At 33.5% G+C, this 15,752-nt stretch overlaps 1 protein-coding gene across 5 annotated transcripts in view; it reads right to left on the reverse strand.

Moving 5' to 3' along the window:
* Positions 1–13,518, reverse strand: part of LOC132713294 (galactocerebrosidase-like) — a 31,757-nt gene extending 18,239 nt beyond the window's left edge. For 2 of the 5 annotated variants that reach the window (XM_060695818.1, XM_060695817.1), the window contains exons 1-6: positions 13,351–13,518; positions 8,461–8,529; positions 7,414–7,477; positions 5,339–5,427; positions 4,467–4,634; positions 3,811–3,849 (exon numbers count right to left, since the gene is read on the reverse strand). In XM_060695818.1, coding sequence (XP_060551801.1) covers positions 3,811–3,849; positions 4,467–4,634; positions 5,339–5,427; positions 7,414–7,477; positions 8,461–8,529; positions 13,351–13,488 — 567 coding nt within the window. In that variant the 5' untranslated portion in view covers positions 13,489–13,518. Of the gene's footprint in view, positions 1–3,810; positions 3,850–3,923; positions 3,963–4,466; positions 4,635–5,338; positions 5,428–7,413; positions 7,478–8,460; positions 8,530–13,111; positions 13,131–13,350 lie in introns of those variants that run through there. The other 3 variants (XM_060695816.1, XM_060695815.1, XM_060695819.1) reach the window with 2 other exon arrangements.
* Positions 13,519–15,752: the final 2,234 nt, after the last annotated feature.

Consider the following 15,752-nt stretch of genomic DNA (forward strand, 5'->3'; position numbering starts at 1 on the left):
CAAAAAGTTGAATCATTTTTGAGAGTACATTGTTAAATTAGTAAAATTTCCTAACATATTCACTATACACAATGTAAAAAAATAATAACATATGACATAGAAAATGTGAAACAGACCTGAAATTTACCACATTCAGTACTTTTTTATATATAAGGCTTTAATTTTGATATAATATATAATTCACTTTTCAAGATTTTTGTAAGATATTGCCCAGGGTAAATGGTTATAATAAACAAAGGTAAAAGAATGTTTAAACCTAGCTGTAAAAGGTTTCATCAGATTTGTAGTTTAGTACAACTGTTTTCATTTGTTCACATAAAAACTTATTAATAAATTCTACAGCATCTGTGTAAATAGATATCCTTAGTTACTTGATGAAAATCTATGTTATGACCGTGCAGTATTAATAACTTTCAGGATATATATATGTATATATAAATGAAGTATTAAAATATCTCTAGGCATATTACTAATTGTTTTTCTGTGAAGTTAGTTTAACATATTGTACATGTATAAGTTTTATATCTTGTATAATACTGATTCAATAATGTTAATGTCCTACAAAAATAGTGTATAAAGTTCATCAAAAGATATTGCTAAACTAAAGCAGTTTTCACAAGCATTATGTAGATACACACATGAAGTGATAAAACTGAAGTATTTTCTCTACACTTTTCTGAGCATGTTTAAATTGAACTCATTATATACATGTATATATAAGCAATCTTCATTTTAGTAAGTAAATGACTACATATGTAAGCAAAGGAAAGTGCATATGCATAAATGATTGAAAAAATGCTCCTGAAAAACAACTGGTTAAAACACTAATTACATAATAATACTAATACATATTGTATACCCTTGTACCTTTACATTAGAACAGGATGATTTTATTTATAAATTCATTTTTGTTGTCTTGGTAACAATTTAAGTACCTTTATGAAACTATAAAAAATTCAACATTGTATCTTACATAAAATCCATCAAAATATTGAATTATAAGTCTATTGAAATCACTTTGTTGTATTCTTTTCTCATCACACTTCATCAAGTGCAAGCAAAAGAAAACTCCAATAACCTATAACAACACATCTCCAAAATTCATACCAAATAACAAACAAGAGGGCCATGATGGCCCTGAGGTCGCTCACCTGTATATAGGCCCCCCAACCCCCCCCCCCCCAACGTTGCAGGGCCAATTTAACCCAAGGGCTTTTATTTGCAAAAACTCAGTAGACACCCATAAGAAGATGTTTCATGCTAAACATCTAAGCTCTAGCTCATTGGGCTTTATTGAAAGAAGATTTTTTTCAAGTTTTTACTATACACATATAGTTAAAAACAATGACACCCCTGGGGCGGGGCCAGTTTTGACCCCAGGGCTTTTATTTGAACAAACTTTGTAGACACTTACTAGAAGATGTTTCATGCTTAATATCTAAACTCTAGCTATTTGGGTTTTTTCAAAGAAGATTTTTAAGTTTTTGCTTTACACATATAAAGAAAATCAATGACCCCACGGGCGGTGCCAATTTTGACACCAGGGCTTTTATTTGAACAAACTTTGTAGACACCCATTAGAACATGTTTCATGCTTAATATCTTAACTCTAGCTATTTGGGTTTTTTCAAAGAAGATTTTTTAAGTTTTTGCTATACACATATAAGGAAAATCAATGACCCCCTGGGGCGGTGCCAATTTTGACCCCAGGGCTTTTATTTGAACAAACTTGGTAGACACTTATTAGAACATGTTTCATGCTAAATATCTTAGCTTTAACTCTTTTGGTTCTTTAAAATGAGATTTTTTAAGTTTTTACTATATGCATATAGGGAAAATCAATGACCCCCTGGGGTGGGGCCAATTTTGACCCCAGGGCTTTTATTTGAACAAACTTGGTAGACACCTATTAGAACATGTTTGATGCTAAATATCTTAGCCATAGCTCTTTGAGTTCTTGAAAAGAAGATTTTTTAAGTTTTTACTATATGCATATAGGGAAAATCAATGACCCCCCGGGGCGGGGCTAATTTTGACCCCAGGGCTTTTATTTGAACAAACTTGGTAGACACCCATTAGAACATATTTCATGCTAAATATCTTAGCTCTAGCTCTTTTGGTTCTTTAAAAGAAGATTTCTTAAGTTTTTACTATATGCATATAGGGAAAATCAATGACCCCCCGGGGCGGGCCAATTTTGACCCCAGGGCTTTTATTTGAAAAAACTTGGAAGACACTTATTATAACATGTTTCATGCTAAATATCTTAGCTTTAACTCTTTTGGTTCTTTAAAAGAAGATTTTTTAAGTTTTTACTATATGCATATAGGGAAAATCAATGACCCCCTGGGGTGGGGCCAATTTTGACCCCAGGGCTTTTATTTGAACAAACTTGGTAGACACCTATTAGAACATGTTTGATGCTCAATATCTTAGCCATAGCTCTTTGAGTTCTTGAAAAGAAGATTTTTTAAGTTTTTACTATATGCATATAGGGAAAATCAATGACCCAATGGGGCGGGCCAATTTTGACCCCAGGGCTTTTATTTGAACATACTTGGTAGACACCCATAAGAACATGTTTCATGCTAAATATCTTAGCTCTAGCTCTTTTGGTTCTTTAAAAGAAGATTTCTTAAGTTTTTACTATATGCATATAGGGAAAATCAATGACCACCCAGGGCGGGGCCAATTTTGACCCCAGGGCTTTTATTTGAACAAACTTGGTAGACACTTATTAGAACATGTTTCATGCTAAATATCTTAGCTTTAACTCTTTTGGTTCTTTAAAAGAAGATTTTTTAAGTTTTTACTATATGCATATAGGGAAAATCAATGACCCCCCTGGGGCGTGGCCAATTTTGACCCCAGGGCTTTTATTTGAACAAACTTGGTAGACACCTATTAGAACATGTTTGATGCTAAATATCTTAGCCATAGCTCTTTGAGTTCTTTAAAAGAAGATTTTTTAAGTTTTTACTATATGCATATAGGGAAAATCAATGACCCCCCGGGGCGGGGCCAATTTTGACCCCAGGGCTTTTATTTGAACAAACTTGGTAGACACCCATTAGAACATGTTTCATGCTAAATATTTTAGCTGTAGCTCTTTTGGTTCTTTAAAAGAAGATTTTTTAAGTTTTTACTATATGTATATAGGGAAAATCAATGACCCCCCGGGGCGGGGCCAATTTTGACCCCAGGGCTTTTATTTGAACAAACTTGGTAGACACTCACTAGAAGATGTTTCATGCCAAATATCTAAGCTCTAGCTAGCTCTAGCTCTTATGGTTTATTTAAAGAAGATATTTAAAGTTTTTTCTTTCGGTTGCCATGGCAACCAGAGTTCTACATGGAATTAAATTCTTTGAACAATTTTTAAAGGTGACCACCAAAGGAACATTCCTGTGAAGTTTGGATGAAATTGGCTTAGTGGTTTATGAGGAGATGTCATTTAAAGTAAAAGTTTACGGACGGACGACGGACGGACACACGGACAGACGGTTGGACGCCGGCCGGACGCCGGACGAAAAGCGATCACAAAAGCTCACCCTGTCACTTTGTGACAGGTGAGCTAAAAAATAATATAATGCACTTAAATGGTTGGGGGTTCATTCATGCAAACTCTGTTGATGAGTGAAGAAAGACCCCCATTGCCCATTCTTGCATTATTTCAGTCACATAAAGGCATCAATTGCCCATCCTATAATCAAGCTAGATTAATCCCTCTGATAAAAAGTCCCTGGCTGTGTTTGGACCTACAGTGTACAAGATATCATCCTGTTCTAATATTATATACATCAAGCTCACCTTTACATACACCTTATCATAATCTTTTTCATTCCAAATCTGAAACAGTGAGATAGACACAGAGTAGATAGGAAATATACATTCAACAAACAACATTGTCATATATATCTTACCTTGATATACGTAGAATCATATTTCTTCTCATTCCATATCTGAAAATCAATATCCAGTTCCAACATTCATCAAGTGTAAAGTTTATATAATAACTGAATAAGACATGTCAGTATGTCAGCATGCTAAACTAATCTCAGTGGTTGATAGTAAAACAAGAGCTTGGATAATGTAAAAAGAGCCATAACTTTATCAAAATCCACATTAGAGTTGTGGGCCTTACAAAGTGGCCTACTATTATGCTCGCAAATACGTGTGTGAAGTTTCAATCCATTCCTTTCCGTAGTTTTAAAGGTATCAACATGCACACAAAAACTTAATCAAAGTATGAAGATGGCACCAATGCTGGGATGGCTCTCCTTTTCCCTGAATAGTCAACATAAAAATCATTAGTTATTAATCATTTGCTAACTAAATAATTTGTTCTAACAGTTGACAGTGTTTCATATCTCCGTCATTACAACATTAAACAGCAATAACTAGAATTACAAAGTACTTAGAACCTGCAAAAATACATACCAATCTGATTCATATTTTGCACTTACCCCTATATAATCAACAGTAACATTATAAAACTTGGCAGCTCCTTTGATCCATTTAATGACATATCCAGCCGTCAGTTTTGGAAACCTGTATGGATTTCTCTCACCCATGGGATTCAACCAGCCAGGAAAACTCCATGGTAACCCATAGATCTTAATATCGGGGTTTCTCTGTAATGGTAAATATATTTTATTTTACTTCATGTATGTATCGTTCCTTTTCATTGGATAATCATAAGTTTATATAGTTTTATTAACAAAACCGTTGTCAATTTATAAAGAAATCTTACTTTTTTCTCTTAACAATGTTACTTGCTGTATATAAATATTTCTGGCAGGTTATATGGCTGTATATAAACAAGTGTTTGCAATATAACCCTTGCCTAGTTACTCCAGTTATATTTCCAAACAATCATTTCTATAGGGCCATATAACCTGTCAAAATTCTTTATAACTAATAATATAATGATTATATCAGCCTTTCCAGAAACTACAGCAGGATTAAGCTACCAGCACACTGCCTTACATTTTGTCTGACCAGACTCAACACTTCTCACATAAACAATTTTAATATCTGTATATAGAAATCCTAAGAATAAGCAATGTTCATTCATTTCAAATTCAGCACAAAACAACTTAACATTGACAAAGACAATGTGGTTAAAGCTTATATACATTTTTTAAAAGTAATATCCATTGAAACAGAATTCGTCTGTAGTATTATCATTACCTTATGCCAAAATTGGAACCTTTTTATTCTTATTATTGTATGTGTGTGTGTGGGAGAGGGGTGGGGAGTGGAAGCAGGAATTACAGGATGGTATGATCATAGAGTACATGTATTGCCTTTTAAAAGTGTCAATAGAAGGTCAAACCTTTTTAGCTTCAACCATTAGCCACCATTCATATCCCCTCTGATAGTTTTCATCATCAGCATTGTGCATGTGCGAAGCTTCTGTCCCATCTACAAACAACAAATAAGAATACTGACTTAAATTCTAAGCAACAGATAAAAGTTAATAACAAGAGCTGTCGGTAGGACAGCACGCTCGACTATTCTAATTGCTTGATAGTAAAAGAGCCTTGATAATGTTTAATTTTTTAAGTTCACAAAAGGGCTAATTTTTTTTATAAATTCATGTTATAGGTCTTAGAGAGAGTCTAATTATACAGTATTTGCTTGACTATTTGGAAGGTAATGTCACAAGGGTGCTTTATTGAGTATAATGATACTAATTACCTATGAATATGTAAAATTGACAGAAAAGGTACAAAGGCTTGTTATTAAGATGTTTTATCAAGTAAATCACTGCTTTATTATTACGAATGCATAAAATTGTCCCAAAAAAGGCACAAACCCTTCAGTAGTTATGGAGATAACAGCTTACAAGCAAAACTTTACCATGAATTTTTTAAGTTGAAAAAAGGAAGAAAAATCAGCCTAAATGCAAGATAGAATTATGGATCTTTGTCAGTAACCTACAATTATGACCCTAAATGCATATGTGAAGTTTTAAATAAATATCTTTAATAGTTATTGAGATATGTAAAACTTGCATGTAAACATTAACCAAGAGACTAAGTAGAAAAGGGGATATGAATCAGCCTTAATGCAAGATAGAGTTATTGAACTTGGTCAGTGACATACAATTATGACCCTCAAATTATAACCCTAAGTACATGTGTAAAGTTTCAAGTAAATATCTTTGAAGACCTTTAACCTTTAACCAAAATCTCTAAGTTTCAAAGGGGCAAATAATTCTGCAAATATTGCAGACAGAGATATGCAATTTAGCAAAATGATGTACATTGTTACTATAAAAAAGTATTGTAAATTTCAAATGAATATCTCAAGCAATAATTGAGATATTTGACTTTACAAAAAAACTTTAACCAAAATTTCTAAGGTTCAAAGGGGCATAATTCTGTCAATATTGTACGCAGAGTTATCCAACTTGTCAATCTGATGTACCTTGTTACTATAAATAAGTATTGTATTAAGTTTCAATTGAATATCTCAAGCAATAATTGAGATATTTGTCTTTACAAAAACTTTAACCAAAATTTCTAAGTTAAAAAGGGGCATAATTCTGTCAATATTGTAGGCAGAGTTATCCAACTTGTCAATCTGATGTACCTAATTACTATTAATAAGTATTTTAAGTTTCAATTGAATATCTCAAACAATAATTGAGATATTTGTCTTTATAAAAAACTTTAACCAAAATTTCTAAGTTAAAAAGGGGCATAATTCTGGCAATATTGTAGATAGAGTTATCCAACTTGTCAATCTGATGTACCTTGTTACTATAAATAAGTATTGTAAGTTTCAATTGAATATCTCAAGCAATAATTGAGATATTTGAATTTACAAAAAACTTTAACCAACGCAGACGCCGACGCGGACGCTGACGCCGACGCCGGGGCGACTACAATAGCTCTCATATTCTTCGAATAGTCGAGCTAAAAATTAGGCCTTCAAAACCAAAATGTGAACATTATGATGCTACAAACAGGGAGGCTTACAGCTTATCAGTAAATTGACAGTTTCCTATTGCCAACTATTAATGGCTAACAATGAGCATAAGTTTATATGAAGTTGACACTCAGAACATGCAGAGTTGCTGACATTATAAATTTTCAATTATTGCAGAGGTTACAAAAATAAATAAAATTATTTAACAAGGTGATGTTTAAGTGACTGACTGAGCATTATAGAGAAGCTATTCAACACAAAGTAAATGACATAGCAATTATACAGTGTACTTCAATAAAACCACTTAAGGCACATGGTCACATTAAGAAGTTAGACTGTACACTAGGACTTTGTATTCATGTATATGTTTGCACTTTACTGGTTGAAATAAATGTATTGATACTAGCCAGTTCAAAAAATGGAAGCTGACGGTTGTTAACAAAAACAAAATACATCACATGTTTAAACTAATACCTGTACTTTGCCCATCTCCTCCAATCTCCACTTTCAAGATATGTAGAGAAGCACCAAAGTTCGGCTGAAATTGAAATAAAAATCTTACACTCTTTGGTAAAGCCAAACAAAAACCAATTTTGTTCTGGTCTCATTACTGACCACATTTAACAAAAGTCAAATTATCATTGTACAATTTGAATGTACTGACAGTAAAGCCCATGAATCTATTCATCAAAGTGAGTACCTAAAGCCTTAATTATATTATATATTGCCCACTGGAACCTACAATACATGTACTTAAATCTTTTCAAAATAAAAAACAAAACTTTTTTGCAGAGAGATATTTTGAAATGAAAAAAAAAATGTTGACAAATAATGCAATACAAGTAATGCAGGGCCTTTTCCAGCTACTTTGGGAATAGGCCTCTGGCATAAATTGGGAAATATTATTTGATATTTTGGTAAATTTGAGAAATTTTTAAAGTTCAAAAACCACCAAATACATGACTTGTAAGTTTTTAAACATGTGTATTATCATATAACCTGCATCCTCTTTTAAATACAAGAAATTGGCGAACAAGGGAGGCTTATATGGATTCGATTTGAGCCTTATTTTTGTCCCTTGTGATAAGGTGAAAACTGCCCTGTAATGTTATGACTACAATGGACTAAGGTTATTACCAAGAGGTTAATACTTGGTCACTGCTTGCCAGTATGGTATAATGACCCAAAGATGTCCATAATGGCCTGCGGGCTGAACATGCACTCATTCATTCGCTCATTATGCAAAAAATAATGCCAAGTAACAAGGCAGGTGAAATTGCATAATGACCTAGATTTTGCCATAATGACCTTGAAATATCCTTGATTTTGTTACTATATATAGTAACATAGGTATCATAAGGAATGTTATGCTTAATTATGTATTATAAATGATCAAAGTGACCAATATAGTGGCTTGCCGCGAGTGAGTCACTTACTTTACTGTATGAGGTAACAGGTGGCCTTTTATACAGGTTTGACTGCATATTTCATCATAAGAAAAAATTCAAGCACAAAATGTACCTTAAACAAATAGTCCAAAATTTCACTCCTCTGTGGCTCAGGATAATTTATTAACAGCTTGGATGTCGCCTGAAATAAAACCAGACAATGATACATTGATTACTTATGTAGCAATATAAATGTATTATAAGGAATGAATGTGAGTGAATCTATTATTTGCACTTTCACAGGCTGTTAATTCTATAGAAACTAAATCGTCAAGTATGTACATTTGTTATTATACACTAGAAAATGCAAGATGTTGTCAGTAAAAAAATCAAAATTCATAGTATAAAGTCTGCAAATTAATATATCATCAAACCTGGAGAAAAGCTTTTAGTTAACATATAAACAATAATATTCTTATATATGAAATAACATAAAGCTTCAATTGTGACAGGCTCCTGGATTTCAGGGGCCTAGCGGTGTATCTGGGTAAACAACTCTTTGTTACTGTTATACATGGGCAATGTCCAACAACAAGGATAAGACACTAGAATAATGTACCCTTTACCTGCGGGAACTGAAAAGTCTTTGCCAGCATTAAGGAGCCAGGCCAGTCTGCTTATCTGTGCAGTTCAGCCTGTCTTTATTTTGATATTAAATTCTTTTAAAACTTTTTTTCAAAAATTGAACTGAACAGTTTGAAGTCCAAAAACTGAGCAATTCAATTTTACAAATTCTGATAGTTAGAGGTTAGGATTCATGTAAAATAAACAATTTCAGACATATAACTATACAAGTTCTTTAACTACTACATGAAAATACACCAATCATAATAAATATACGGACCAATAACTTAGAGCAAAGCTCATTTTTTATGATTTTATCAAAATATTTAGCCTTGGTTCCAGTCTGTCTATTTTTTGTTATGTTTCTGTTTGGCAAATCGACAGCCTGGGGAAATACAATTTCTGACTGTAGCGCCACCTGGTATACACCCGGAAATTTGGGGGTGTGATTTCAAGAACGATAACTCGAGCAGCTACAAACTAGTTTCTTAAAATAGAAACGGAATCTCCACAAAGTAATCCGAAAGTAAACAAACAGTCACGGAGCCTTGCTTTCATTACTGCACCATTTCCGATTGAAAATTGACAATATTTGACACTCGACAACAAATTAAATTTATCAGTTTATTGCATGATGAGTGAATTTGATGAACACGTTAGATTAGTCAAAGACAAAGTCCGTGTTATTGAAGTCAGAGAGCACCAGAGAAATATGTTGGAAGCAGTATATAATGGAAAAAGACGTATTTTTTATGGCTCCTACCGGTTCTGGTAAATCGTTGTCGTATGAAATATTCCCAATTTTATCAGATTTACGAACGGGAAAATCTGACTCTATGGTTATTGTTGTTAGTCCATTGACAGCGTTAATAGACTCTCAAATTGAAAAACTGAAATCATGTGGACTTTGTGCTATTTCGATTAAGTCACGTGACTTGTTGGTCACGTGCTAATTGGTCTATTAATAGGATTATCATCAGCCGATAATTACATGGGAAACCCCGCAGGTTTCCCCAGGCGTTGATACTATCAAAACGACGAACGAATACGGAATAGGGCATATGTTATGAATAAAGAAAAAAAATGTTATAAATAAGCAAAAACTATCAACGCCTGAATCCCAGGCTACAAAATATTATTAAGGTCACATGTATGTACATGGAAGATCAATATAGTTAAATATCCTACAACCCACACTTACATGTGACCAAAACCAAAGTGCAAGTGTTTATGTCTAATTGACAATTATTCAGAGTGCTATTAATTTCAATAAGCAAACATTTATGAGGTTCAAGGTCATGGTCAGACAATAAAATCATTATAAGCACTTTTAAAGTGTTATATTCAAATTTGTTGTAGTATAGTATAAAAAACATCTTTCTATGTTTTTACCTAAATTGTAATAAAACAAAATAAAAACAGGTTGTGACACCCATATTAGTAGTTATAAAGATTTTGACAGGTTATACCGTTGTTTAGAAATACAGTGGCTTGGTTATATAACAAACAACCATTTATATGTGGTCATATAACCTATCAGGAATATTTATAAAAATTACAATACAAAGTAAGATTTGTTTTTAAATTGACAGCAGCCACTTATATAAAACTATATAAACCTCAAGATTTTCCCACGAAAAGCAACATTACAAACGTGCATCATTTAAACGTAGCATTCACATTGAAAAGAAGACTGAATGTATTTTCCTATACTAGTTACATAAAGTCTATGTGTTGTATATTAACTAACTGACCCCCCTGATGCTACATGTAAAATATCAAAACTCTTGACATTTTACTTTCAGAGAATAAGTTCTTTAAGACATTTTTACTATTCAAGTCTATGTATGTCAGAGAGTGTTTCAATGAGTACATGTATATTCAAAGGGAGTGGTGGCCTAGTGGTAAAGGTGTCTTCCTCTCAACCCGGGGATCATGGGTTTAGTTTAAACATATCTATTGCAATATTTCACCATATTTTATGTGAATATAATTATTACATATCATTGAAAGGGATTTGAACGAAACAAAACTTATATACACATCAGTGTTGTTTGTGCTGTGTGGAGGCCGTAAAAAGTTGCCCCGTACATTCAATTGAGGATGTTATATTTCAGATCCTGAAAGATCTTTCAGCACAACATGATTGTTGTGATTGTGGTATTTTTAGTTTTTTCTATTTTTCAGCTATTTTCTAGTTGGTTGATTCAAGTATTCCCCAACTTAAATACTGTTTAATCACCCTTAGGATATGTGGCCTGCTTTTTAACTTTGTCTTTTGACAGCTTATGTGTGATATGCAGGCTTCATAACCTCTGATCCTTTTTCAAATTCCCATTATATTTAGTTCCACCCATTGTTTTCTTGTTTAGGGCACACACATTCTTTTACTTGGGGAACATACGCTGCTTTTCATGGAATAGCACTAACATGTCACATTGAAAGTTCCATGATAACCACTATATGAACACATCTGTGGATGTTTCAAAAATTCTAAATTTTACCATTTCATGATAAATGTTGATAAATGCTTAAACCGGTGCTAGGGGTGTGTGAACGGTAACTTGCACTTTCCAATACAGTTCATAAAAAGGCTCAATCAAACCAAGCCTGCAACATTTTCAAATTTGTCATTTTGAGCGTTCATTAGGGATTTTTAATAACTCTATTTTATTTAGTTCCTCTCCCTATCATGGGTTTGAGCCTTACTATGGCACAACCATGTTTCTTTAAATGACACACTGGTACTGGTAATCCTATACATATGACGTCGCTTTGAGATATTTTTGCTTATTGGCAAGTCAAAGCAACGTCATATTGAAATTGCTCAAAAACCAATAGCATGACATTCTGCAAGAAAAACAGGCTGAACAAAAAATCACTTTAAATCAGCGTATAATTACATTGATTTTGACCTATATATGAACAAAAGAAAAAATAAATACCTTTCAACAAAATAAATAAACAAACAACGCAACAGGAGAAATAGACATCAAGATTATCGCCGTTTTACTCCATTTACATAATCTTTCAACAAATTCAAACTAGCTCCCCAGCTTTTCCGTATGCAAATGGACCGCGCTTGGGAACCAACATATTACCGAATGGCTAATGAGTATAGCTGATATGTTTAAACTATATAATATATTATCCTGTTTTCTAGTATTCTCGGGGGGTTGAGGACTAAACTTGGTTGCATAATATTTATAAAACATTCTGTTACAGTATTTTTAGCCTGATACACAGAGAAATTACTTATTAACAAAATACAAAGAAAGAAAGATCGTAACTGTAAGCAAAACTAAAGATATTTCTGCTTGTATATACTGACCTTCACCCTCTGTGTGAAGCAGGTGCTTTCTCGTATTCTCGTGGAATTTGATTGGTTGTTAAGGCTGGTCGCTATGTGATGATTTTATTCTACATACCAGTTCAAATCATTAGTGCCACACCTAATTAAGTGTTAAATGGCCTAAATCTGTAATTTTATTGTGTTTTAATAACAGCTTGGCAGGCCATATCAAACTTTAAGGATCATATTGACGCCTCTTTGGTACCAAATGATTTTGATTGTTCCAAAAAAAGTTTGAACTCCATTTAGTGTTGTTATTTACATTATCTCTCTAATATATATTAAGTTTACGTTTATTTATTAGTTACTTATTAGTTATATGAACATTAAACAATGAATACTACTGTTTTCCATTGCAGTTGTCAAAAATGAAATGGGTTTAGGACAAACAATGTTTCATTATTGGTTTTTAATTGGAGTTCATATCTTTTTTATACTATCTATTCGTGGAACAAATATTTTGAGCTGTATTGTATAAATAGTAGTGTGAGACCGTCATTTGAAGCGTCTTGCGTCAGAGACCCGCTACAGGTTTCTGCAACATGGAAAAAACTAGAAAATTGATGATTTTTGGGGGGAAATTGATAAATTTAATGTTTATTCTCTGCATTTTACGATTATTTCCACGGTTATTTTGGTTTTTTATCTGTTTTTGTCGCATTTCTTTTATTTTTTTAATGGAGATGAAAATGCTCTGCTAAATAGACATGTTTTCGGATATCGACGGAAGTCGCGAGCGTCGCTTCCATCCGTTTTAATGATTCCACGAGAATACGAGAAACCCCGAGAATACGAGAAACAGGGATACCTGTAGGATGATTCTGGGCTCTGATGGAATGTGGGTCAATTTCCGACATTATTGGCTTCACTTACATGACTTTTGTAGATGTATCCTGAACTGAGATGAAAATGAATGATTTTAGACAGAAAAAAAAAACCCTAGAGGTAAATCTACATAATTGATCTACCATACTTAAAAAAAATGGGATTATGTAAACGAGGCATTCCGTTACTTGTTCACCGTTTTGCAAATAAAACATAATTTACCCCTCCTCCACTAATCCCTCCTATTCCGTCAAAGCGTCTACCAAAACCTTTTCTGTCATCTATTTGATACATGTCAGTGTATCCTAATGACACGGCAATAAAATGCATGAAAATGTGAATTTTATTCATCAGCATCATTATTTTCTTGTACAAGTGCGATATAATGGCGTAATTGAAACAAAGGGACACAACTGATGGGAAACGGTTTAGGCCGCTATTCCATTTATACCTGATCAGTGGTCCGCGTCCGTCATCCGCATCCGTTACCGATTCGCTAATCAAAGAATACGTTGAATCTATTCCTTTTCGCTTCCGCGACGGCATCCGCGACGTTTCGCAGGATGAGCGATTTTTTACGGACGCGGACAGTCACTGACATGTCTCATCCCTACAAAATGCCTCGAACGAAATTAAATACTTTATCGATTTCGAAAGAAAATACTAAAGAAGTCACCAAAATAGTGTAGGAGAACATATAAGTTTATGATGCAGCAATGACAGATTAAAAAAAACAACATCTGGTCATCGGTTGCTAAAGAGATGTTATTTGAAAACCTAACTGATATTCAATGTTTGTTACCTAATTCTTTGATGTTACAACTGTTTTTGGTATTAGAATGAAATTATATCATATTCTACAAATAATTATCCTCTCTTCGCTATACTTCAATTAAAAGTATATAGAAAATAACGTACCTATGGAATAATACCCACGGACATGCCCGGACACGGATCACTGACGCGGACCACTGATCACGTATAAATGGAATAGCGGCCTTAGGCAACAGCTAATTAAAGTCCGGCATATTGAACGTGCGCCCCAGGTATCAAAAGGTGATGTGCAAATTTGCAATTAACATTATGGGACTATTTTAAATATATTTAAAATATTTAATTATTGACGACAGCTTCCCTGTTATGTATTCGTCAGTATTTTCTTCTAGCCTAATATTTAACAAGCTTTCTTATTGGATATTCATATCTCGTTTTTTGATTGGTTGTAGTAGTTTATTTAACGGCACTGCCAGTAATTCGCGCCACTTCTTGATTTTTGTTTGTAAGCGTCACTGTTTGAACAACATTTTTGGTAGTTTGTAACAAGAAGAATTGAATTATCAATTGTACAAGATGATGTCTTCGTTTGAAATGTAAAAGCTAAAGAAGTTTTCGATCAAACTTTCATAGCCTTTTGGCTAGGAGGGTAACGAACATTTTATTTGTATTGTGAACTGTTGAACTGTTGTATGCAGCAGAGCAGAATTGTTGCCAAAGTTTTTCATCTTAGAAGAATCGAGTTTTGTTGAACTTTTTGGTATTTACTTCTGTTTGAGAAGAATTGGTATGCAGCCAGAGTATTTCCAATATGTCAAATTTGCGTAAGGGAAACAGGCCAAATTACCGAAAAATGCACGAAGGGAACGCAGATTCGGATCCAGAGCCGTGGGATCTTTATAGTGGGATTGAAGAGTCCTTAGATAAAAGCTGTCCTCCTGCCAGTGTAATGAGCTTTTTAGGAGTGTTATTTAATACTTCAGAAATGACCATGGAGATCACTCCAGACAGACTGGAAGAAATTAATATTCTTCTTTCACTTTGGTTACATAAAGAAAAAGCCTCTATTAAGGAAATACAGTCCTTACTGGGTAAACTGAATTTTATTGGCTCTTGTGTTAAATCCAGTAGGGTGTTTGTTAGTCGGTTGTTAAACTGGTTAAGAGATTTGCATGGTTCTCCCAGTAATATGAATTTTGATATTCCTCAGGAGGTTACAAAAGATATCCTGTGGTGGGGTACATTTTTACCTTTATATAATGGAGTATCTTTGATTTCACTGGGCTCGTGGTCAGAGCCAGATGCTATATTTTCTTCAGATTCATGTTTAGAATCTTGTGGTGGTTTTTGGAAGGGTAATTTCTTTCATTCTGTTTTTCCTTCTTTTATTTTAGGAAAACAGTTACATATTGGGGCCCTTGAAATGTTGTCTTTGGTTGTATGTGTTCATTTATGGGGAAGCAATTTTAAGCACAAGCGTATTTTAGTTCTTTGTGATAATTTGTCAGTCTGCATCACTTTAAATACTGGGAAATCACGTTGTCCTTTTTTGCAGTCTTGTCTCAGAGAGATTTGTTATTTTGCGGCAATTAATGAATTTGAAATTAAGGCACAGCATTTACCCTCAGAACATAATCGAATAGCAGATCATTTATCAAGATGGGGTTTGAATCCAATTCATGAAATACAGTTTAAGTTGTTAACCAATGAATATGATTTGCTAGAGTGGAAAGTTGATGAGTCTGTGTTTCATTTTGTCAACAATTGGTAATGTGGATTTTAAGTCTTCATTGTATATATGTTTTCAGAGAATCATCTTGAAGTACTCAAAATGGACTTAAAGAAATCCA

Source organism: Ruditapes philippinarum, unplaced genomic scaffold, assembly GCF_026571515.1.
Source record: "Ruditapes philippinarum isolate M1 unplaced genomic scaffold, ASM2657151v2 ctg253_1_1_1_1, whole genome shotgun sequence".
Classification (NCBI taxonomy): Eukaryota; Metazoa; Mollusca; class Bivalvia; order Venerida; family Veneridae; genus Ruditapes; species Ruditapes philippinarum.